Source organism: Sylvia atricapilla, chromosome 22 (assembly GCF_009819655.1).
Source record: "Sylvia atricapilla isolate bSylAtr1 chromosome 22, bSylAtr1.pri, whole genome shotgun sequence".
Taxonomy (NCBI): Eukaryota; Metazoa; Chordata; class Aves; order Passeriformes; family Sylviidae; genus Sylvia; species Sylvia atricapilla.
In genome coordinates, this window is record NC_089161.1 from 3,753,655 (window position 1) to 3,778,922 (window position 25,268).

Consider the following 25,268-nt stretch of genomic DNA (forward strand, 5'->3'; position numbering starts at 1 on the left):
TAGTCTTGAGGGAAGATTTTCGAGGAATGTAGTCACAAAATATTGACAAGGATTTTAAAATTCTTTTTAATTAACTCAGTGGAACACAGAGTTCCTTTGCACTGCATTGTTAAAGCACAGTTGATGATTCCAGCTGGAATGACCACTGCCAGAGAGACAGAGTTAACAGCCATACTCCAAGAACACCCTAGGAAAAGAACAAGGAATTTCCATATCATCTAAGTTTAAATAAATAATTCCCATCCACAAATGTCTTAAATAATAAGTCAAAATCACTCTATACGTGAACTCTGTTTTCAGTGACAAAGATCACAATTTTTTTTTTTTTTTTTTTTTTTTTTTTTTTTTTTTTTTTTTTATGGAGCGCAGTACATATACTGGCCTTTGGCATGAGAGAGCAATCCTGCTAATGATTTGGGAGGGTTGTGAGACCATGTCCCACCATGCTCCTGCTTCTAGGACTGAATTGAGCCAAGTCTAGGAATGGGCAGAGAAAGAGTTTGAAAACAGTGTGTTCTGTGCCATCTTCTGAAGGGCTCCTTCCTTCATCAGTATCTGCTGTGCCATGAAAGATTGTGCACCCTCTTCTCAACTATACAGAGATATTTGTTTTATTCTGAATTTTCCTTATTTCACACCATGGATGAGGTAGATAGTTCACCAATGGACAGTTGACACCAGCTGCTGATGTTCTTGCATTTTTTCTAGTTAATTAAAATAATAGTATTCTTTCTTTTCAAAGCAAACCTTTTTCTCATAAAGGAAGCATGTGATTCTGATCTCTGCTGATAAAATGGGCAGCTTTTTCTGTTTTCTGTATAAAACTCAGTTCTCAGAAGCCATTGTGTGCTTTTATAGCCATTTGACCCCACTTTTCATTCACTGTCTGTAGAGAGATAATTGTAAGAAAAAAAAAAAACAACAAATGAGGCTTGAACAACTGAAGGCTAAACTGAAAGACAGAGATGATCTCATGGCAGATGCATAACAAATTATAAAGGCATTTCAGTCCAGATTCCCAATGGAAAGCACGTGTGTTTGCCCTCTGCAGAAGCCTTTGCTGCTTTCATAAATTGTCTGTAGAGATGGCGTTGCCTTGGCATGGGACGTGAGCAGAAATTCCAGGGAAATGGCTTTGAGTGCTGTTGGCATTACGCTTATGCATCTGCAGGAAAGAGGACAGGACCTAAAAATAGGGGCAGGCCATGTGTGTACTGATGAGTCAAGTGTGTATGGGTTGGACAAGGGTGTGACTGGTACTGAATGTGAATGGCACTGACGCAGGAGCACCTGACAGGCAGCCTTTCAGCTGCTGCTGGCTTCTCAGTGTGTGATCCGGCTTTCTTCCCAGCTGGAGAGCATAGCAAGACTAGGGGTTAGGGGGGGCTTGGTGGCTCACTTGTGTTAGCATGACGTGGCCATAGCAGTGGTATCCAAACTCTCAGCTGAGTGTGGAATCATCTGTGAGCAAACGGCGTGTGTGTGCTACCTGTGGCATTCCACAGTTTGACAGGTCGATTATTCCTGTTCAGTGGTAATGTTCATCACCAGAACCCATGGCATGTGTCTGTTTAGTGGGACCATATGTCCTTCTTAGCATGTGATGAGATGCAGGACACCAGAGTCTGGTAGGAGAGATCTGTTCAGTATCAGTCAATGTTTTGCAGCCGTAAGAGACTTTCAATAGGAAGAGAGTCTGTGTTGATAAACAGTATCACTGTTTTTCACTCCTGCTTCCATCTGGGGAGAGGTGACTGGTGTTTACATCTCGGATGTTACCATAAAAGATTATCTGTTTGGGTTCTCTCTGGGAAGAGGGATGAATGTTTTGTACCACGTTAAAAATCTGTGGTGCAGCTTGCAGGGGTATGTGAGCATTGGTAGAGGACACACAGCGTGTCCTTTGATAGGAGCTATCCAGTAAACTTCACAAGTTTCTATTCCTCCTCCCCTTGGCTGACTCCTGTGTAGTGTGGAGGCTTTGCCGGTTCTGTTTATATTCCTGCTGAGATGTACTTGGAGATTTTTTCCTTTCACACACTGTAATTGAGGACACTGTTTCAGGAAGCCAGTCTCCTACTGCTCTGTGTTTCCCAGACTGTCCTTTTCCATTTTGAACATAATGTGATTGAATTGAGGCAAGGACTATTTCATGCCCTATGCTGTGTTGGGTTCAGAGCCAGCCTGGTGGTCAGACACATGGGATTCCTGTGGGAAGCCGTGTCTGCTCTCAGCCGGATCACTGACTGTGCTGCCCCGAGCAGTCTGCCCTGTGCTTCCTCCGTGGAACCTCCGAAATTCTGTCCGCTTTTAACGCTCTGCTAATTGGCCTTATTGCAGCAATAAGCACAAATACCGTGTGCGTAGCGAAACGACGAGAGGCGTGTGTAGGAGCGGGGCGGTGACGCGGGCAGGTCCCGGCGCGGCGGTGCCCGGCCCGTTGGGGGCGGTGGGCGCCCGGTGCCCGCGGTACGCACGGTGCCGCCAGGGGCCCGGTGACGTCAGGCCGGGGCGGGCCCGGAGCGGAGCGGGGCAGGGCCCGGCCGCCGCGCACACAATGGGAGGCGGCGGAGGCGCCGCCCGCCCGCCCCGCCCCGGGCCGCCGCTGAGCGCTGAGCGCCGAGCGCTGAGCCCGACGGACGCGGCCGGCGGCCCGCCATGGGGGCGGCGGGCGGCGCCGGTGTGGGCTGAGGGCTGAGGGCTGTCCGCCCGGGCGGCCGGAGCGCCTTGCCAAGCGCCCGGGCGCTCCGGGACTTGCGGCTGTCTGAGGGTGTCGGGCGCGGCCATGGCTCCGTGGGCTCTCCCGGGGTGACCGCCGCTTCCCAGCCCCTGCCCGACCCTCGGCCCGGGACGCCGCTGCCTTGGCCGGCCGCCGGCCCGCGGTGTTTGTCGGGGCGCAGGGCCAGCCGGGGGCCGGCCGCGGGCTCTGAGGCGGTCCCCGCATGCCGGCCCCCGCCCCCCGGAGCCCGGCCCCGCGGCCCCGGCGCTCGGGCCGCGATGCTCGGGGCCGCTGAACGGCGCCCGGGCTCGTCCTCCGCCGCGGCCGGCCGGGCCGCCCCCAGCCCCGGCGATGCCGGCCGGCGCTAGCCCGTCCGCTGCGGCCGCCGGGGCGCGGGGGGCGCACCGCTGAGCCCCGCCGGCGCTGCCACAGGACGGCTCCAGCTGGCTGCGAGGATGCGAGAGACGACGGGCAGGTCTGGGGGTAGCCTGCTCTGCCCGCCCCTGCTGCGGGGTCTGCGCCAGATGCTGGCTGGAGCCTCCGCCGATGCCTTGTAGACTCCCAGGTCAGTCCTCTGGTGCCAGGTGTTGTCACATTATTTACCTGGAAGCAGGTAAAGGGACTGCAGAGGGGTCCGAGACCCCCAGCCGTTGCAGGTGGACGTGCACGTGTGACAAAGTACTGCTTTCAGTAAGTATTGCAGGATAAAGTGTTGCGCAGTGCTTGTTTGGGTTTAAATCTGCATGCTTCTGTGTTGTGCCTCACTCTGCTGCACTTCCACAATGACTGCGTGCCTTGCTGCTCGCTGTGCCCCCGGCCGTGGGACGCAGTCGTGTTTTCATATGGTTGCCCTCCCGTGCTGGTCCTCAGCCCCTCCCGGGTGATGCTGAGATGCAGGCTCAGAGTTGTGGCAGCACTTTAATTGTAGCATCACGTGTGCAGCAGGACACATTACATCGGAGCGCCTCCAGCTCGCAGCCTCGTGTTCCGAGCTGGCAAGGCACTGGAGGAGGTCGGTAGCCCAGACCTGCTTGGGGGTCTGAGGGATGCTGGAAGCACCTGCTTGCTCTGCGCCACGTTGTTGGAAAACTTGTTCTGCAGCGTGCTTTGCCAGAAGGAGCGGGACTAGGAAGAGGACTTCAGGAGACTGTGTGGACTGCTGGCAGTTTAGATGGGGTAAACATGACTGATGTCAGACTTCATGAAAGCTTCCAGCAAAGGAGATCTCTGTCTTGCTTGCTGATCTGTCCCAGTGCTTCATAGTTTTGTAGCTTTGCAGCAATTCCTATTTATCTAACTTTGCAGTAAATAGAGGCCATTTTATAGCATGCTGTTCTTCAGCGTGGTGATTTCCGAGTGAGTGTTTTGACTCTTGAGGTTGGAGATTTAATGAGAGAAAACTTGGGTCAGAATTGTTACCATATGCATTCATAAATACCATGCATGGTACTGTAAGCACAGATGCTGCATACTGTGGCATGAAATGCTCTTTTCCTGTTTGTAGCCCCTTTAGCATGTAGCCCTTGGAGGAGGAAATCTCCAGGAGCCCTGGATAGTAGCACTGGGCAGGTGAGCAGCAGCACAGCACGTTCTCTCAGGCTGTTGCTCTTTGCATACATCCAAGAACATTTTTCCTGTTCATTTTTCATAGTATTGACACCCATCAGATGGGTTTCTGACCTGAGATGCAGAGACTGACCTTAAGCAGCCGAATTTTTATACAAATTACAAAGCAGCGCAAGAAGTGATGTCTTTAGCAATGTGCCCTACCTCTAAAATATATAAAATACACATGGCATTTTTAAAACCTTCCTTTGTTTCCTGAAGCAGCTGTTCCTGGATAGCATTAAAATCTTACCCTCCCTAAGCCCTGGGGAAGAGAAGCCTGAAAAATAGGGCAGCAAGTGCTTTATTGCTGTTGGTATAGAGACTGCCACTTGGGGAAGAAGTCAGCCTGAGCAAGCCTCTGCTTCTCTTTTCTAGTAATGGCACGATAAAGTAGAGAAGTACTGTGTTTTGAGGGAGCACTGGCTACTGGGGGGGACACAGAGGAAAGAGTAATCCCAGATGGCATGAGAGTAATAGCTGAAGTCCTACAGCACTGGAGGAACTATGGGAGAAGTGTTGACAGTAAGAAATCATGCCTTGGCAGGTGAATTAATGGCTTAAGATGACTGACAGTATTTGTGTGTGGAGGTCTGGATGACTTCATCATTCCTGCCCATGCCCAGTAGCGTTCATTTGTTGGTGAAAGCATGAGGTTTCTTCAGCTGCTGCTTAGGCTCAGAGTGTGCAATACAGTGTTTTCCTCTCATACCTCAGTAGTTGTGGCATTTCTCACTGTTCAAAACCTCTGGAAGTGACCTGCCTCGTTAACATAGGTATGCATTAGTCCTAGAATATGAATTTTAAATGCTTTCATTTGCTGGTGGAGACTGTGACCTGTAACAACTTATTGCTAAAGAGAGGTTCTCATAAGTGATGTTGAGGATGTAGCTGCAGTTTAATTTCAGAAATGGGTGGTCCTGTGACAATGCCACCTCAGAAGTTTGCATTAAATTATCAAATTGATACTGCAACGTGAAAGGTGTTCAGGATTTGTACTGCACAGAAGAGCAAGATTTTATAGACCAGTGACAGATGATTTGCAAAATAGAAGCAGAGCAGTGGCACTGTGAGTGACGTGGCCTTAGACTGCTTCCATCCCCACCCACAGCTTGTGCTGGATGAGAGAATATGGTGAGAGAATTCTGGCTTGCTCTGCAAAACAGAAAAATGTCTTCATGCTGCATGGCTTTTTTTACAGTGCTCAGCTGTCACACTTGTTCAGTTCAGCTGTGTGTGCTCATGCAGGGAGTGATTTAACACAGAAACTGCCGGTAAAGAAGCAGCCCAGGCTGAAAAGCCAAAGCCGTCAGAGTGGCTCCTCCACACCAGACTATCTAAACACAGTGCTTGGGAACACGTGCCAGATGCAGGTCTCACACACCACTGTCTGCTCAGTGTTTGGAATTCTGTAGGGGAATAATTACATGCTGGGCAGATGCAGCCCCAGTGGAATGTGTAGGAGATCACAGACCCTCATCCTTTAGTCCTTCCAGCCAGATACTGTCTGTCATTTTGGCTGTGCAGCATGGCAAAAGCCTCCAGACCTCCAGGAGAGTGTGAAAAAAGAGCAAGTGTTGTTAATGCTGCTTGCTACTAAGAACTGCCAATTTACTTTTCATCTGTATTTTCAGCAGTGTTTCCCCTGTAATAGTTCTGGCTGCACTGCCAAGTTGTGTGTGGCACAGACAGTTTCTTGCTGTTTAAAGCTTGCTTGGCAAAAGGACTAAAGATCCTTTGGGATGTGTTGTTGTCTGGTACAGCAGTGTGCAGAGATTAGAAAAGCAGTTCTCTGTGCTCATTTTTTAAAATTGGCCTGTTAAGCAGAGGAGGGCTTGTCACTTACTGCTGTGCCTTGCTATTTTCTCAGTTTCATGCCCTGGGTCATGGTGGTTTTTTGGGTACCACACAAAGTGCAGAACTGATGTTTGATGAAGGTGTGCCTTTACTACCTGTTGTAATAAAGTGTGGGCAGAGACAATGCTCTGAGCTGTGGCTGCCCATGGGGGACACTGCGTGCACAGCTCAAAACCACAAATCCTGCTGTTGGAAAAGACTTTGGGTTAGGCAGTGGGGAGGGCTGTGCAGAGGAGGGGCTGGTGGGGTGTGTGCTGTGTTTTAGCTCCCCTGTCCATACAGGGTCTGTGCAGTCAGGAGCTGTTGTTACCAGGCTGCACAAGGCACGTGCTTCTGCAGCCTCCAGTGGAAACTTGTGTCACGTAAATGGCTGGCATCTGCTCAGATTCTTACTGAGGAAATTCAGTATTTATTGGAGAACCCTGAGGGAGAAAATGGAGGTGTGGCTTCCAGAATCTTGGGGATGAAACTAACTCTCTCTGCTCCTTGCATTTTCCACCCTCTGTGCCTGCCGTTGGTAGCTTATTGAGCTCTTGGTACAGGTGTGCTTTAAATTCATTGTGAAGGGGTCTGGGTTCAGAAAACACCAGTGGATTAAACCAACTCTGAAAAATCCCAAAACAAATACGTAATGTCAAACAATATCCAGGTTGTCTGGGTGTAACTGTGCAAGCATACAGGCTGTAACTCTGTTAGATGCTAGCTGATGTAAACAACCCTGTGTCCTTAGAGGATTTGTACCAGAATTGTTCTGCATCTTTAGATATGTTCAATGCATAAACTGCTGTCATTACTGTGATCAGTAGTAGGCTCTCTCACAATGCAGATGAAAATGAAGCTTGTTCTGCACTTAAAAGATGGTTCATGTTTTAGGGAAATGGGTATGAAACTCAAACCAGTTGCTTAGTATTGGTCAAAGTCTGACCAGGCAGCTCCTCCCAGTCCCTCCCTGCTGGGACAGCTCAGCTCCCCTCAGGCTGTGACCACCTTTCCTTGTTATGCTGGTGGAAACAGTGAGAAGTAATTTTGGTGTTACATTGATATTGTTAAATTTGAAGAGGAATAATTTCCACGAAAGATACAGCGTTCAGAATATTTTCTGTGAAATTATTCTGTGTCTTCGAGATACAGAAATGTGGTTATTTTCATCACCTTTGGTGGAGGAAGCCTTGAACAACACCTTCAAAAACAGTCTCTGTAGTTTCCTAAAGAACATTAAAATATTTTGTAGATTGATATGTAATGGAAAAAACTCAATAAATGCACAAATTGAAATGTCTATCCTTTTAGCTCACAAGAAGGTATTAAATTCTAAAGCAGGTTTTTTGGGCAAAACCTTAAATATGTGAATATGTTTCTATCCATGTGGGTCTTTGTTGCCTTTGGACAAAGAGAGGGTGCTTCCAGTGCAAGACATTGCCTTGGGCTTGGGCTGTTGAGATTTCCTGTACAATGTAGTGGAAGAAAAGCTTATTTGGACAGTGATTTTTATGCTGTTGAGCTCTCATCTTCAGTGCACTCCAAGACTTGTTTGTCATGAGATCCTCTGCTGGCTGTAAAAGACAAGAATGTGGAAATTGTTCCTGTAACTTCAGTGCCCCTTAAGCAGGTGGCCCTGCAGAGACCCCCTGAATTGAACAAGAGAGAAAAGATTCTGACTAGAAAAATAAGAAATAACACAGGACAAAAGGTCTTGAACTTTTCGGAGGGGTAGCTGTACCATTCAGCCCTGTGGCTCTGGTAGCCCTTCTCTCAGGTATTGCAGGGTACATCTGTTGGCTCATCAGCAGTGTGTGAACGGGCTGGACATGGTCCAAAATGCTGCTAATCTGGTGTGTGTTCAGGGCTGGTGGGGGAGAGGAGCATTTTGCCTCATTGCTGAGTTCAGAAGAAACTTTGGAGGAAGGTGTTCTCTCTCCCATTCCCTCCCTGCCCCCTTTTTTTCTTTTTGGTGGTTTGATTTGGGGTTTTTTATTTGATTGGTATTTTTGTTGTTGTTAGCTTGTTGGGGAGGTTTGTTTGGGTTTTTTTGGTAGACAAGAGCAGTGCATGCACTTCAAGTGACTAGTTCCTTTTGAAAGGGAAATCATGGTATAATTGATACTACAGAATAGTGAAAACACTATACATAAATAATTTTGGAATTGTCATCAGTTGTGGCTTGCTTGGACACTGATTTTGGTCACCTGGAAAATGGGCAGCACAGGGGCACTTTCCCTGCCCCACTTACCTCATTTGCTGACTGGAACTTTCTCATTTGGGGGCACACCCTGATCTGGGTAAATTCTGGTGGTTTCTGGACACAGAGAGGGCTCTGGCTCTGTCCATGCTGTGCTGGTGCTCCAGAATGTTTGTTTCTACTTCCCATTTTATAAGTAGCAGCCTGTTTCTAAAATGGTTTATCTGGTCAGAACCCGATAGTCCTGCCCTTAGGATATTCCAGGAGCACTGCCAGGTGTCTGAATAGGAATACCTGGGATCACCAGATGCTGTTCTGAATTCTGTTTCTTAAGAAAATTCCCTGTTTTCATTTCATTGGTTTAATGTTTCTGTCTGGGGACAATGGTGGGTGATGGGTGTACCTTTGATAGCTTCAGTCTTCTGACAAAAACTGGCTGGAAGTTCTCAGTATCTTTATCTTGGGATCAGGAAAGGTGGAGGCTTCACTCATTACAGATCGTAGAGCCCAGAGAGAAGACCCTGGAAAATAGTCACAAATGTAGGGCCCTCCATTTCTGTTCCAGAGTGGTTTCAGATTGAAAAACAAACACCCAAGGGGGGCAAAGAGTAATCTGTACTTCTGCATTTCTCTGGAATTGTTTTCTCCATTTGTTTCCGGGTGTACAGAATTCTCTCTTGACTCCTAAATGAGTCGGAGCAAATCCCAGAATCTTGCAGCCCTGAGCTTGTTGGTTTATTACTCTGGTTCATGTCAAAACTCTTCTTTTAAAACGATGCTGCTTCTGCCTGTACAGAGCTGAGGGCTCGGATGTGGTACCCAGCGTGGCTTGCTGCTCTCAGCTGTAATAAATACAAGTGCTGGGGCGAGTGGCATCGCCGTGTGGAGCAGAGCCCTGCAGGGAGCTGTGGCAGCTGTGTGCACAGGCTGCAGTGGGAGGGGACGGCAGGGCCAGGTCTCTGCCAGTCTCTGCAGTGGACGTGCTCCGCCTGGCAATGGGGAGGGAGGAGACAGCGGTGTGGACTGCACTGCAGCACACTGCAGCACTCCTGGAACAAAGATGCTCTGGGCAAACGGGGCTCGTGTTGCTGCCGTGTGCTGGCCGCAGCTGGGGGACAGGGCCTCAGCGCCAGGAGTGTTTCCTGATACAGCTGCCAGTCCTTGCCCCGGGGCTGTGCAATTAACAGGACAACTGAGGGATTAGTGAGGGACTAATTATAAATCTTTTGGACTAGTGAGCTCACCTCTGGCATGAGGTTAGATGGGAGATGCTGGCCACAGTCCTTTGACCCTGGCTCTAGAGCAGCCAGGGTGGGATGCAGAAGCTGGCCAGAAGGGAGCGGAGCTCTTGCCTGCTGTCAGACCACAGCAGCCTCCTGGTGAGAAGGGGATGTCTCCAGCCAGTGGACCTGAGCTGTCTTGCACCAATGGTCTGCAATATGGTCCTTAGTGCAGTACAGCAGAGATGCACATCTCTCCAGTACCTTCTAGTGAGAGCTATGCCTTGGAGCGTAGCATATGAGTACTCCTGCAGCCTTCCAGGGAGGGCTCTGTGTTCTTGTGGAAGACTGACATGTTTGAAACTTCATCAGAGCTTGTCTATTTTGGTGCACATACTCCTTTGCTGTCAGTGGGCTTGGTTCTGCATTTATGAGTGTTCTGCACCCCCACACCATCTCTATGGATGCATGGAACTGAACAGTATGAAAGCTGTTTCTCCCTTACAGTTTACTACCTGTGCTGTTAGCATATCAAGATTCATTAAATGTTCCCTATCCACAAAACAGTCCTGCCCAGCTTCACATGAGCATGAAACTTATCCCTTATGGGTCACAGGACAGAAGGAGCTTGCATTTGCAGCCATTCCCTTTGCACTGACTGGCCCTATCCAGAGAACCATTGCCTCAGCTGATCCCTCCGGCATCAGGTTCAGCAATTTGTTCATCTCTCTGAACCTCCCTGCTCCAGCATTCAAGCCTTAGTAGCTGTAGGAGAGTGCTGTGTTACAATGCAAGGAGGGGAAATCAGTAACACAGCCCTGAGACTTCTGCGGGGACCAGGGGCTCCAGAGTTGCACAGCTTTCCAGAGTGGTGTTACAGGATTGTCAGTGCCCATGTGCCAGTTTCTGGTAGTTCTGTTTCTGGCACTTTGCTGAAGGTATTTTCCAAGAAAGGGAGCCTGCCAGGGAGGGAGCAAGTGCCCTGCTAAAGGCTTCTTTTTGTAAGCACAGAGGGAAGCAGAGGAGTCTCTTCCAGGTACCATTATTGCATGATTGCAGGGGGCAAGCCAAGCTGAATTCAGGACTCTTGTGAAGTAGGGGGGTGATTGTAAAATGGCAGATGTGATCCTACTGAAATGCTCTCTGAATGGGTATATCTGCTTAGAGTTTGTGTTTTCAAAGACTTTGCATTACCCCTAGTATTGTGTGTGTAGTGTTGTGAGTCCACAGCTGGACTCACAAGGAAATGGATTGTCTTCTGCCTGTATTTTTCATTTTTCTGTCTGTTTTCTGTAAGGAAGTTTTCTGGAATTGTATCAAAGAGTTGCTGCAGGAAGTTGAAGAGCTAGGATACTGCAGGGCAAGTGTGTGTGTTTGCAAACAGAGCAAACCTCTTCTATCACTTCCAGGATAGCTGTTTTTGACTTCCTGTAGTTGGCTGTCAAAACCTGAGCTTCCTTTCCATGGCAATGTCCTTACTCTGTCTTTTCCCCACCTAGATAACCAGTTCAGGATGTCCATATTGGAGCGACTTGAGCAGATGGAGAGGAGAATGGCTGAAATGACTGGCTCCCAGCAACACAAACAAGGAGTAGGAGGCGGGAGCAATGGGAATGGGAACAGTGGAACACAGGTGCAGGTATGAACCCTTCTGTGTCCAGACAGAGCTTTATGCTTTCTTACCAGAGGTTTTTTTGGGAAGTGGTGTTTGGAAAGGGTTATAGTTTGTCCTAAGTAACAAGTCTGGTTTGTGGGTGTCTAACAGCAACTGGTCTTCAGTCACATTTGCCACTCAGCACTTGGAGAAGTGTAAGGCTGCCTGTTGAGGGCAAGCTGTGGCTCCTGTCCGTGGTTAAACTGGGCTGTGTGTGGTGTTTCAGTGCGTTTCTGGGACTGGGACCCTGGGCAGCTGCTTTGAGAGCCGCGTGGTGGTGGTGTGCGAGAAGATGATGAGCCGTGCGTGCTGGGCGAAGTCCAAACACTTGATCCATTCAAAGACTTTCCGAGGAATGACACTGCTCCATCTCGCCGCTGCCCAGGGCTATGCTACTCTCATCCAGACCCTCATCAAATGGCGGTAAGACCCAGCCTGCTGGGCCCTGGGGTGTCAGCACGGGCATGGCAGGAGCTGTATAAACTCTGCTCACGCCACATTTCTGGTTGTCTTGTACAAAAGAGCCGAGCTCCTGAACTTGTTCCCATCCCCTGATCTGATGGGACCTGTCTTTTGAGAGTGAATCCAGTCGCTGGATGTATCATGCTCTTCATATCCGTGTTGGGGGCACTGTCTGTCATAAACACAATTGTTGTGAGCATGTGTGTGGCCTCTTCTCTGTCGTACAGTGTTTTGGATAAATCTGTACTTAGACAATGATCCTGACACGGCTACAGAATATAATTCCTTCTCCTGTTTCCCTGCAGCACCAAACATGCAGACAGCATTGATCTGGAGCTGGAAGTTGACCCTTTGAATGTGGATCATTTCTCCTGCACTCCTCTGGTAAGAGCAGGGTCTGAAACTTCTGAGAGTCTGAGGGCCCTTTGGGGAGTTCTTTCTGATGTGTTATTTTCCTAAAGTGTTTCACTCTCTGGAGAGTAGATGTTCCTGTGTGTTCCTGCTGTGTACATGGTAAGACACGGTACTATCAGCTTCCTGGCATTTTGTTGAGAGAGCACACAGAACAAAACTTTGTCTTTGAGAAACATGAGGAAAAGGGACAGACAGATGGGTCTGGTTAGTGTTTTACACGGATTCTAGTCTCCACTATCATAGTGTGAAAAGGACTTTACATGCCTTCTTTCAAATTGTCCTCTGTGACTGTTTAACTGTAGAGGTTGTAAAGTTAAAAAGTGTCTTAGTCACTGGAATCATGAATTCATGAATGAGAACTTAGAGAAGCAAAAAGCCAAAACAGATGGAACAGAACTGCCAGTTTACAACTCAGAGTATTGATTTTATTGTTCCCAACCTTTGGTCCTGTCTGCATGTTTCTGACCTCAGAGATTCCTTTGTGTATGAAGCTGTTCTGTCTCTGCAGTGATGTCAGTGTCACAAAAAAAGTCAAAAACAAAAGAAAGCAAACTGTCAGCTTTATTTGTCGATTAGAGGTTTCTGTGTTGTAGGACAGAATAGTATGTCTTCAGTCTTCTATAATGGCCTTTTGTCGGGTTGGGACATTTATAAATGTAATTTGCTGCCTTTGAGCATGTCACAGTTTTATTTATCCAGAAGAGTTTTTCCTTGAGCTGGGACCAGACCCCACTGCATTAATAAGAAAGGAGAAGGCAGGTCTCCAGTGGGTCAGTTACCTTTTCTTCTTTAGATGTGGGCGTGTGCCCTGGGCCACATGGATGCAGCTGTTGTGCTGTACAAGTGGGACCGCCGAGCCATCTCCATCCCGGACTCCCTCGGGAGGCTGCCTCTGGCCATTGCTCGGTCTCGGGGCCACGTGAAGTTGGCAGAGTGCTTGGAGCAGCTGCAGCGAGATGAGCAAACTCAGCTTGGGCAAAACCCCAGGATTCAGTGCCCCTCGAGCACAGACTCCAACACAGAGAACTGGGTGTCCCAGTGGCACAGCGAGCTTGTTGCCTCTCAGGAGCCTCAGAAGGGAGTCACAGTGATTTCCAGTACAAACACAGGTAAAACATCCCGGAGGGTGTGCTCTGTTTTGCTGACATTTAACATGTGAAAATGTGGGGTAAAGGAGCTCACCTGGGCAGCAGGTGCCACTTGTAGCCTTGCTGTCCATGCTTAACTCTTTTCTTGTGCTCCATACACTTGCATAAGCATCAGGAAGAGCAGTGAATGCCTGCTGTGGAAAGACTTGTGTATCTTAGGAGTGGCTGAGACAGTATGCTCCCTGGGTGGTTGTTACTCCCTTTGCACATCCTCTCACACACAGAGCACAGCACAAACTTCAGCCTGAGGCAGAAGCTGTTGATGTTCCTATAGCAGTCGGAAGTTGCATGTTTAGTTTTGACCATTGATCTGTTTCCTTACAGAGTTGAGGCGGCCAAGATCAGAACCTTCCAGCTATTACAGTAGTGAGACTCAGAAAGATTACCCTGCACCCAAAAAGCATAAGCTGAGCCCTGAGTATTTTCAAGCCCGGCAAGAGAAGCTGCTTTCCACTGCACTGAGCCTGGAACAGCCCAGCATTAGGAAGCAGAACTCCAGCTCCAAGCAATCCTCCACTGAGACAATCAGCCCCAGTGAAGGGCTGAGGGACTATGGCCGGGAGCTCTCCCAGCCCATCCCAGAAGTTACTGGGTACCGGGGCTCTGGCAGCCAAGCAGGTGTCAAATGGAACCCAAAAGACATTTATATTGGTGTGTCTGCAGTGCAGGTGGCAGGGAGCCCGAAGGGCACTGCCCTGGGGAAGGATGCTGTGGCCCATCGGCTGCGCCAGAGGGAGCAGATGAATGTGTTGATGATGGCCGACAGGGAGATGGTGGATGCAGAACTCTTGTCCTACAGGGACAACGCAGGGGATGAGGACTGTTTACACCACATGGATGAACTGCAGGTAAACGCACCACGGCACCAAGATCAGCAGTCTCTTAGAGCACGGAGTCTGCACAGAGGAGCCTGACTGTGAGAAACTCCCATGGAGGCCTCTAGAGACTCTGAATTGTGCTTTGAGGAAGGTGGTAACACAGTCGATGTATACTTGCTTCCAAATTCAACACAGACATAATGGGTAGCAGTTAGAGTTGTGCACTGGCATTCACTTTGACAGTGTACAGAATGCACAAAATGGTTTGCAGTTGTGCAAAGAAAAAGGAAAAGGCAGAGGCTGTTCACAGCACTGCATGTGACTCAGGTAGCCCAGTAGCCCTGTGGGAGCTGGGCAGCAGTCCCTACAAAGACAGGATGTGACAGAGGTAGAGCTGTGGTTGTAGGCCAGGCCTCTGCACTTCAGAGGGGAGGAGGTAAGAGTAGAGAATGGGAGAGACAGTGAGTTTGGGGAAGGAAGAATCCCACTGTATGGAATAGAGGAAATAAAATCATAACAAGCAGGGGAGACATAAGAGAAGTAGTCACTGGGAGAAAGATGCTGTGGCTGTCTGAGAAAATTGTAATGGGTACATAGCCTTAGTTGTTCTGCCTTGGCATCTCTGAATGTTCTCATCTGACTGGTGTAACACAGGTGAAGCAGAGCATTCCAAAATAAAAACAGTTCTTTGAGTTGAAAATTCCTGTGGCACTTGCTGAGCTGAGGGATATCATTGGAAGGATTCCCAACAGTGTTTTGTCCACAGTTTTTTAACTTCTCTTGTTGTGCCTTTATTGTCCTGTCATGCTCTACTGCACTTCTCAGCAAAAGAGCAACGAAGTCAAGTCACTTTTCCTTTGGAAATAACATACTAGTGACAGCTGTAGAGGGAGGGCCCAGAGACCTTTCACCAGATGTCTTGGGCTCTCCATAAAGGATAAAAGAGGTCTGGGGAATATAAAACCCTGCAGTGCTTGGTGTGAAGAGGCAGAAAAGCAGATGAGCACTGGTTAATGGATTTCTCTCCACTGCTGAGACAAACAGTGGTCTCCAGCTTCTACAGGTTTGGGCAAAATGGGAAATTCTGTCTAAAGCTGTGCTGTAACATGGAAGAACAAGGCACGTTCTACCAGGGAGCTCAAGCTTGCTGTTCTCTCCTCCTTGACAGGTGAACATGATGACACTTGCAGAGCACATTATTGAAGCTACGCCTGACAGGATCAAGCGGGAGAATTTTGTGCCAATGGAATCGCTGCTGGTGGAGAGGACAGACAGTGCTGCCATGAGCACCACCATGAGCTGGCTGGCCAGTTACCTTGCTGACATTGATCACTTACCCAGCGCTGCACAGATCAGGTCTGTGAGAGCTGGGAGGTTGCTCTGGGTTTTGGTGTGGTGTGGGTGCTGGGCACCATGTTCTGACTCTTCAGGTGCCACTTCTCAGTGAGACTCAGTTCTGGTGTCAGACCCAGGCACAGTCTCAGATATGTAGTTGCCAGCACAGCTACAAATTCATGGAATGGGGGTTTCACTCCAGCACATCTGTGCAGTGCAGGATAGGCAGACTCGGGAGTGTGGGCTGCTGCTTGGAGAGAGGGAGGGGAGCATAAACTTCTGTCTTGGACTCAGAAATGTTGTTGTCTTACCTGTGGTGCCAGCCCAAGTGCTTTGTAACCCAATAATTCCTACTGTGATTGGTATTTCAGAAGTCTGTATAGTGAACCCCTGACCCCTTCTTCGAACACCAGCTTGAGCCCTGCAGGCTCACCAATCAGTGAAATAGCTTTTGAGAAACCCAGCCTTCCCTCGGCAGCAGACTGGTCTGAATTTCTGAGTGCATCCACCAGCGAGAAGGTAGAAAATGAGTTTGCACAGTTAACTCTGTCTGATCATGAGCAGAGAGAACTCTATGAAGCTGCCAAACTCGTCCAGACAGTATTCAGGAAATACAAGGTATGTGGTCCAAACGTCCAGTGTTGTCTTTGATGAGTGTGTGTGAGAGAGAATATGATTTGTTGCAAACCAAAATATGGGTAATACCCACTCCGGGGACAAAAATACAGTAGAAGCAGTTTGTTGTAACCTTTTCAATGCTTCTGACATTCCCTTGTTACTATTTGCCCAAGAAGTGCAGTATGGGGAGTGCAGCCATGCCATGGCTCACCTGCTGTGCCAGAGCAGCCCTCACAAAGCACGTCCTCAAAGTGTCCCACAGAGATTCTGCTTAGCTGCCCATTTGGTGTAAAGATGCATTTTGAAGGTTTTTTCCTTATGTGAGTTGACAGCAGAGACATCTCCAGGAATTTCCTAGGCCTGAGTTGACCAGTTGACAGGAGAGGTTTGCCCTGTGAGCAGCTGAGAGCCCCATCAGCTGTTCAGGGATTTGGTGCACTGTGACTGATGCTGCTCCTTTCTTTCCCCACACAGGGTCGTCCTCTCCGGGAACAGCAGGAGGTGGCTGCTGCTGTTATTCAGCGTTGCTACCGAAAGTACAAACAGGTAATCAAGAAAGTGAAATTTTATGATGCAAATGTAAGTGCCATGAACTACCCCTTGTGGTAGGCATTGTGCCACTGTCCCTCTTGTGTGCTTTTCAGCATGCAGTAATGAAAAACCTTGCTCAGGCAAAATTAAAAAGGAAGGGAAGAAGATTTCTGTTCTGAATCTTAGTTTTGGAGGGAATCCTTGATATTTGTTTGTGATAATGCCTGTGTTTTTGCTGTGAGATGGAGGGCTGGTGTATTCCATATTGGCCTTTATGCATGCTACAGCCTGAGGAGACTGTTCTCCAACTAGTTGCTTGCCAAATTTCATTGTGAAATTGAAGTTGGTTTTGCCTTTGATGAAGGTGAAGATGAAAAATAGTTTGTTTTATTTTGCATATACTAAACTTTTAAACTATGGGAAGTCACATGTTGTAGCTTGATGTAAGTTTTTCCAGGACTGAGACTGTTCTCCAGACTCTGGCTGGAGGCATGTTTTCAGGCTGAGTTCTCAACCCCAGAAAAAGAAGATACCTTTCATTTTTGGTTGGGTTTTTTGTTTTGTTTTATTGTTATTGTTTTGTTTGGGGTTTTTTTGGTGAGGACTAGAGCCCACATCCCTCTTGGCACTCTGCCCTGCTAGACACAGTCTGTCTAATGCCTGGCAGCATGTTAACAGAAAGTGAAACAAGGCACCTGTGTTCTTTTACAACCCTCAAAAATATTTATTTGGGAAGTCTTTCTAGTGTCAGTTGACTGCATTGTGGTTCACATCCAACCCATCACATGGCTTTCATTCTGGAGTGATGCTCCCTGTGGTAGGGAAGCTTAATTCCTTTCAGAAACTGTTTGACAAAATGCTTTGTCGTGGATCCTGGAATCACTTCTTTTTGAAAGAAGATTGTTTGGGTCTTTTTGCTTTGTTTTTTTTTTTTTTTTTTTTTTTTTACATTCTTTATTTGCAGAACTAACATTAACTATGTATTTTTCTGTTTCTCCCCAAGCTTACTTGGATAGCCTTGAAGGTAATACAAATACAAACACTACTTTGGAAACAGTTCCCCATGGGTCACTAACTTTCACACTCAGTATAAACAAGGAGAACCTGGCATTTTGGAGGAACATTTTAATAGTATCCACTAATAAATGCCTGTGGTTGAGAAATCACTGACAAACCAGATATCTGGGAGTTTTGTAGGGACTGCTGTGCCACAATTGCATCAGCTGCCATGAGCAGGGATGGGCTGAGGTGCTTGGGAGGGTTTTGCAGCCAGTTTGCAGAGGACAGGCTTTCCTTTAGTGCTCCTGATCAGCTGTCACTTGGTGACTTTAGCCTTGGCGTTTGGGGAGCACATAACATTTATCTCACCTGTGGGCCAATGCTCTCTGCATTCTGCTTGCCTGCTGAAGTGTTTTGACCATTCATCTTTGAAATATCTGTGTGCTGAATTCCTAAGACCAACATCTCAGGACGTTGCTGCTCATGCTGGAGGCACAACTGATGTTGATGCCAGTCTTAAACTGTTCACAGTCAGTGATTCTCTGCTGTAAAACGGGTTTCCCAGCTGTGCAACATCTTGATGTCTTCAGATTCTAGAATCAACTGAGTTTTTCTCAGGGCTACCAGGAGGCAAGGTGTGCTTTTCCTGGAGAGAGTGTGTCCTTGGGGTGATATTCCATCCACAGCTTCCCCCTGCCATGTGGTTTTATGTCAGGCTGAGGATTGTTCTGTCAACACGAGTGGGTTGAGCTCTGGGACACTGTCAGCCAAGGCTTTCCTCTTTGGGGAGGAGTTTAGGTGGCATCTGATCCCCTTCCCAGAAAGAAAAAGGGAACAAGAGGAGGACAGGGTGCAGCTACTCAGGTCTGAAGAGTTGCGTGTAGACTTATGGGGGTCTGGTCTATGCAGTGACTGCTAATTTCTCTTTCATGTGCCTTATTCCTGTGATCTGTTACTGCACTGATCAGTGCAGGTTTGTGACTGGATTGGAACAGTCACAGCTCAGAGCACAGTTTTGTATTTAAACCCTTCTGTTCAGGGGTTTGTAACTCAGCCACAGAAGTCCCATCTGGGCTAAAACTTTGAAGGAGAACCATTACCAGCCCATGACTGGACTTATTTAAAGCAGTGAATTTAATATCACAATCTGATCCATTAATTAAAAAGTCTTAAAAAAAAAAAAAAGGGAAGAAAACAAAAAACCCAATAAAATTGATAATGGCAAAATATAACTGTTCCTAATGACTGCTTCAATTCCAAAAAGTGAAATTTGGTAAATGGTGATCTGTGATGATACTGGAGGATTTTTTGCTTTGGGGTTATGTTGGGAGGGTTGTTTGTTTGCTCTTGGGGTTTTTTGTCCCAGTAGAGTGAAAAGTACTGAGATATGTCAGACATTACCCTGTATGGGGCAGTAGCTGCTACTTGTCTGTCTGATAAAGTGAGTAGAAGTCAAAGCTGATAAAATATCGAGGAACAATAAACACATCAGTTTTGAAAGTATTAAAACTTACCAAAATAAGATCAGCAAACACTGAAAACCTCTGTTATAGTACTGTGAGTGCAACTTTTACACATTATTCTACATTTCCATCTTAGAAAGGACTTAAAAATATGCATGATTGCACATGGTTTAAATGGTCATCACCTTGCATGCTGTCAGAAGAAAAGGATGTAGAATAACGATTTTAAGAGTTCGTGCCTGCTTTACTTGGAATCACAGGGCTAGAAATAATACAGTGCTAGGTGGAATTTGGGAACTGTGTGACTGCTCATGCAAATTCCTGACTTCATTGGATGCTTGTTACAGATTTCTAATGAGATTTAGTTTTACCTGTGTCTTAGGGTCAGTATACGCCTTTATAAATATTGTGGTTTTGGGTTTTTTTGGGGGTTGTTTGATTTTCAGAAAAGATTGGGACAGATATTTGTTGCTCTAGGACGAGTGGTAATGGTTTCAAACTAAAAGAGGGTAGGTTCAGATTAGATACAAGGAAGTTTTTACATTGGGGCCGGTGAGTCGCTGCCACGGGTTGCCCAGAGATGTGGCAGATGCCCTGTCCCTGGAAACATTCAAGAGCAGGCTGGATGGGGCTCTGATTAACCTGATCTCCTTGAAGATGTCCCTGTTCATGTTGGAGGGGTTGGACTAGGTGACCTTTAAAGATTCCTCCCAGTGCAAACTATCCTATGATTCCATTAATCCAGTCAAACTATTCCACAGGCAGAAAAACAGATAGTTGTTTTCTTGATGCAGACTAAGTTCTGCCCTAATCCTACAGTTCTAGTTTGCTGTCAACATTTTCTTACACAATTCCCAGTCAGGGAATAGACACTCATTTACTTCTCATCACGTCTTAGTGCCTCAAAGAGTCTTTCACCGTAGGAACCTGCTTCTTACTGGTCTTACTGGGATGCCTCAGCTTCTCTTTGTTTCTGTTGTAGTATGCACTTTATAAAAAGATGACGCAAGCTGCCATTCTTATTCAGAGCAAATTCCGAAGTTACTATGAGCAGAAAAAATTCCAGCAGAGCCGACGAGCCGCGATGCTGATCCAGCAGTACTATCGCAGCTACAAGGAGTGTGGCAAGAGGAGGCAAAACCGTCGGGCAGCCACCATCGTACAGCAGAAACTCAGGTGAGCCCCAGGGCTGTTGATGCTCTCGGGATCTTTATATATTGGTTTTATGCTCTTCGAGGCTGTGCTGTGCTTCACAGACAAAGGCCAGCGGGGAAAAGGCCTGTGGTTCATGGGATAACTGTTCTCGCGTTTAGTAGTGTTCTCCCCGGTTTTGCCTGCACTTCAGTGTTGGGGTTTTTTGTGTTTAGAAGCAGTCTGCTTACCAAGAAGCAGGATCAAGCTGCTCGCAAGATTATGCGGTTTTTACGACGCTGCCGCCACAGGTATGACACTATCTTTTGGTATCTGCCCCTCCTTAGAGCAATGTGACATTTTTCAAGTGTGTCTGCAATGAGAGCAATGTAGATACAATAGAATCAGCTTGCTACAGATCTTTTAATCAAAGAACAAAGCTGAGCTGTTTCCAAGATCCACTGTCAAAAATGAAATCTTTAACCTAGGACTGTTGCTGCAAGAGAATTGTGTACAGCTCCATTGATTATAATGTAAAACAGCCCAGGTCGTTTGACTTTGAAAGCTGGTCTTGAGGAAGTCTAAAAAAAAAAGCTTTTACATCCTAGCTACAGCTTCTGAGTGCCGCCCAAAACGTTCATTGTATGTGGGAAAGTGCAAATAGTGATGACATCTGGTGTGTGCTGGAAATGCCTTCAGTTTGGTCACAGAATCGTTTGGGGTTCTCTCCTCAAGTGTGTATTCTCTTCAGTGTGGGTAGGTGGGGATGTGGCAGCAGAGCAGCACAGGTTAGTTCACCTCAGCCACTCCACAGACACACAGTGAACCAGCTCCTGCCAGCGTGGGCACAGCACAGGCCTGCCTGAGTGCTCCCCTGTGGCAGCCAGCACTGCCATACCATCAGGGTGTTTGCTGTGGTGTTAGCTGAAAGGATCCCCTATATGATCAAGCTGCAAACTGGGACGTTGCCTAGACATGGTGAATCCTGATGTTTCTGACTCTGCCCCCTCCATTCTCACTACCCATGCATTTCATCCACTCAGGAGCTGGTCACACCTGATGCATTTTTGAAGCATGTTTAGTTCAGTCTAGTGACATTTAACCAGGAGAGATCTTAGAGGCATGTGATAGACTCCTGATTTTAGAAACAGACACAGTCTTTATTGCAGGATTTCAAAGCTGCTCTTTGCAGGAGGTCAGTGTGACTCATGCTGTGGAAGTACCTGCAGGCTCAGTGGGAAGTAATATATGTGGACAAGAAAGAGGGCTTTGTAGCTCCCAGGCTGATTCCAAGTGCTCTTGAAACAGCCAGAGTCATTGATGAAGAGGCAGAAGTGACTCCTCACTTTGGGCAGGGCATATGGAAGAGACCAAAGGGGTTGTTTGGTTGTGTTTGTTGTGCAGCATGTATCCTCTCAGATCTGCTTGAGATCCAGGCAGTCCCTGGGAGAGCCACGTGCCAAGTTTCCATCCCTGGGATCTCTGGGGTCAGCCTGAGAGGCTCTTAGAGCCAGCTCAGACACAGGCCCAGGGAATGTCCCTGATCTGGCTGTGTTCCTGGGGTTCCCACCAGCACCCAGGATGTGCCATGCACTCTAAACAGGGCTCAGTTAAGACTCCAGCTGTTGAGTAACACAGACACTGCAGGGCTTAAATTGCCCATAATTCCAACAGTTCTTGACTTCAGCTTGTTGCTTTCCTCTTTCTCAGTGTCTCCTCTTCCCTTTGGAGAGAGACCCTGCTCATTTGCAGGCCAGGCCCAGGGTCAGTCTCCTCTCTCCAGCAGCATGGTCGCTGCTCTGGGCATCCCTGAGGGATGGGTTTAGCTCTTGGGGAGTTCCAGACAGAAATTCAGGAGCAGGGGGGATTCACTGTCATTAGGCTCTCTCTGGCTCCCATCACATTGTGCAGTGCTTGAATTTCTGCAGCAGTGCAGTCCTGTCCCTGGGCACTTGTACCAGTTGTGATTGCTTGGGAATTAATCCGTGGTTCTTGGCTAGGATGCAACAAAAGGAAAAAGTGACTTGCCTCCACTGAAGATGTTAACCACGTTTCAAAACTATCTTGCTTTTCAAAGAGAAATGATCACAGGGTTATGGTTGCATATTTTCTCCAAGCAATCATAAGGGTTTAAAACTGCATTAATGTAACTGTTATTAGTAATTGATAAATTTGAACAGGAGCATTGTGGCATTGGTAAATGCTAAAAGTGAAAGCAAAACTTACCAAAATGGCAAAACCAGCATTTAGAATCTACTTGGAAAATGCATAAATTTACCAGATTTATAGAACTGTTTAGAAATGTGACAGGTTTGAGTCTAGTTTCTTATTTTTTTCCTGCTTGCTAAAAAAGCTCTAGCAGGCAGGAAGGCGTTCTCCAGCAGAGAGTGTACCCTTCATGCTCTGTACACTTGGGCTGCATCTGTGTCCCTGGAGTCACACTGCTTTAGTGTCTCAGAGACGCTCGAGCTCCTCTGGCTGCTGGAACCACACAGAGATCTGGTGCCTCTGCTCTCTGCAGTCAGTGACAAACACCATGCAAATCAGGTTCTTAGAGCTTCATTACCAGGATTTGGAAGACAAATCAGAAGCTTTTTGCTTATGTAAACAACTGCAAATGAAAATATAATACTGAAAATTACACAGATCATCTACTTAATAGAACAGAGCTCCACTTCCTCCAGCATCTTAGCTGACTCAGAGTGACCTGTTTGCTTCTTTGCTCCCTGTCCTGAGAGGCAGATGCCTGCACTTCCCCATGCACAGCCGTATCCTGGCAAGAGCACCTGCATCCATTCCTTCCCAAACCTAGCTCTGCAACCTTCTTTCTTAGCTGCCTGGTGGTGCAGGTACACTGGGCTACCAGGGGGAATTGCTTCCTTCTCATCTGCTCTTCCTCAAGCTTTCTGAATTTTCTTTGTGTCTCAGTAACAACATTATTCCTCCCTGCTTGAGTTTTCTTGCTTACCTCTTCCTAAGGATAGAGTACTATAGCTTAGGATGCTAATTAAGTTTCAGATTACCTCTGTGTAAGCCTCCTAATTACATCCCTTCAGTCTCCCACGTGACACTCACACAGGGTACAGCTGATGAGGATGGGACTGGTCCCTGGGCTCAGAGCCCCACACAAGCTTTCTGCTTGCTGAAATCTCATTGCAGTCTCCTCCTGCTTTAGTCAAAATTAGCACACTGCTGCTATAAACAAGAATTTAAGAAGTCCCCAGTCTCCAGAAAGAAACACTTCAGCCACCCAAGCTCCTGAACATCCAGTGGTTAGCCATAACAGCTAATACCTAATGTTAGTTAATGCTCTGTAGTATAAAAATGGCACTGTGGAGCCACTTTTAAACCACAGTGCCTTGTCAGTGTGAGGGATAGAAGTGACAACTATTTTTGGAAAATCCGAGGGTGTGTGAGAAAAGGGAACGTCGCGGGAGCAGCAAACACACAGGATCTTGTAGCAGGTTTCTGCCAGTTGGCAGAGCTGGGGGAAGAGGCTGCAAAAGCCAGTTGCAGTCTTTTGTGAGGAGAGTGAGCTAAGTGAGAAGGCAATAAATGCTTTAAAGTTCAGAAATTCAGCCTTTGAAGAATTGAGTGGTTTAACCTAGGTTTTTGTCCATGAGCAGATTCTGTTGCTGAGCCAAAAAATTACTCTCAAGAGCTTACTCTGTAGCCTTTAGGTGAGATTTATTCAGGGTTTCCCCTGGCAACCGTCTGCTTGGTGGGGTTTTTTTCCTGTTTAAAATTGATTAAAGTCTACTTTAAGCCAATAATGAGAATTTTTTGTCTGCTTGCATTTAGAACAGCTTAAATGGTCATCTTGTCCTATTTTGCTTAATAACTTTTTGGCACAAAGGCTTAATATCTCAAATGTGATTTTGATCACCTTGAGGATCTGATCTCCTGAACTTAATATTTGTTTCCTGGCCAGAAGGTATTTCAGGTGTTTTGGGGGAGTTAATGAGAGGTTCTGCAGTTGGAGCTGTAGTGGATGCATAGATGGTGATGAAAATCAGAAAAAGAATCAGTTTTAGTTGAATATACTCTTAGAGAAGATATTGGAGCTCTGGTAGCTGAGTGTCATGGAGACTAAAGGGATCATTCATCAGCAGGAGTCATTCTGACTGTCAGACATGTATCGTTTCCTTTTGACTTTGAACAAAACCCCCATATTTATCCATCTATTGTCATATGCTCAAAAACCTGGTGAAAAACATGCATCAGCATAACTCAGTATCAACATGACTGGTCACAGAAGTGTTGTATGTTGAGAATGAGAAACAGAAACTTCCTGGCCTCCCAGGAGAGCTTCACCCATCTCCCCATGGTGCCCAAACCTGTCAGCTTGTACTTGACTGACTTCCAGCCTGAAGCTTGCCCCTCACACCTCCTGTGAGCTGAGCTATCTCCAGGCTCGCTGTCCTGAGGCAGAACCAAAGCTTTGCATAGTTAAGGATTTTGGAAAGATTCCACCCACTTAATGATCCCCAGATGTGATACATTTAAAGCTGCAAGGAAATCCGTGAGCTCCAAATGGGTTTGGATTTGCTGAGCTGAATTCGTGTATATACAGTCAGCTTGCCCTGGGAAGGTAACCTCCTATTTCCTGTTCTTTCTCTGATTTGTAGGAAGCTTTTACTCTTCTGGGGGATATCTAGACCATTGCTGAGGTGGAATTACAACCTGCAGTATGGAGTAGCATTTGGAATGAGATAGGAAAGAGGTGGTTGCTGCCAGGGAAGGCAGGATGCAGCTAGAAAAGCCATGGGGATGACAGTGTTGGGTTTTTTCTACTTGCTTTATAACTTTCTGCCCTAAAGCACCTGAACACACAGGACTGCCCTTCTGTGGTAAAGAGGAGTCCCGTAGGCAGGGGTGGGAAGGGTTCTTTCTCTCCAGGCAAGCAGAAGTGTCTCCTCCTCCCCGAAGTGAAGCTCTGGGTAAGGTACGGTTGTTGCCCTGTGTGTCTAATGGCTCTTTGGTATTGTTTTGCACTCTGAAGCCCTCTGGTGGACCATAGGCTGTACAAAAGGGTGAGTGTAGCTGCCTGCTAGCCAGTTCCTCTCTTCCATTTTAAATATATTTGCTTTCTGCTTGCTTGCATGGGGCTGCGGC

At 47.2% G+C, this 25,268-nt stretch overlaps 1 protein-coding gene across 10 annotated transcripts in view; it reads left to right on the plus strand.

Annotated features, from left to right (window-relative positions):
- Positions 1-25,268, plus strand: part of CAMTA1 (calmodulin binding transcription activator 1) — a 235,428-nt gene that overhangs the window by 197,471 nt on the left and 12,689 nt on the right. For 2 of the 10 annotated variants that reach the window (XM_066334262.1, XM_066334266.1), the window contains 12 exons: positions 11,080-11,219; positions 11,461-11,657; positions 12,002-12,080; positions 12,904-13,219; positions 13,583-14,106; positions 15,245-15,432; positions 15,783-16,029; positions 16,504-16,575; positions 17,564-17,584; positions 20,005-20,198; positions 20,390-20,464; positions 25,156-25,186. In XM_066334262.1, the coding sequence (XP_066190359.1) occupies positions 11,080-11,219; positions 11,461-11,657; positions 12,002-12,080; positions 12,904-13,219; positions 13,583-14,106; positions 15,245-15,432; positions 15,783-16,029; positions 16,504-16,575; positions 17,564-17,584; positions 20,005-20,198; positions 20,390-20,464; positions 25,156-25,186 (2,084 nt within the window). The other 8 variants (XM_066334271.1, XM_066334272.1, XM_066334263.1 and 5 more) reach the window with 8 other exon arrangements.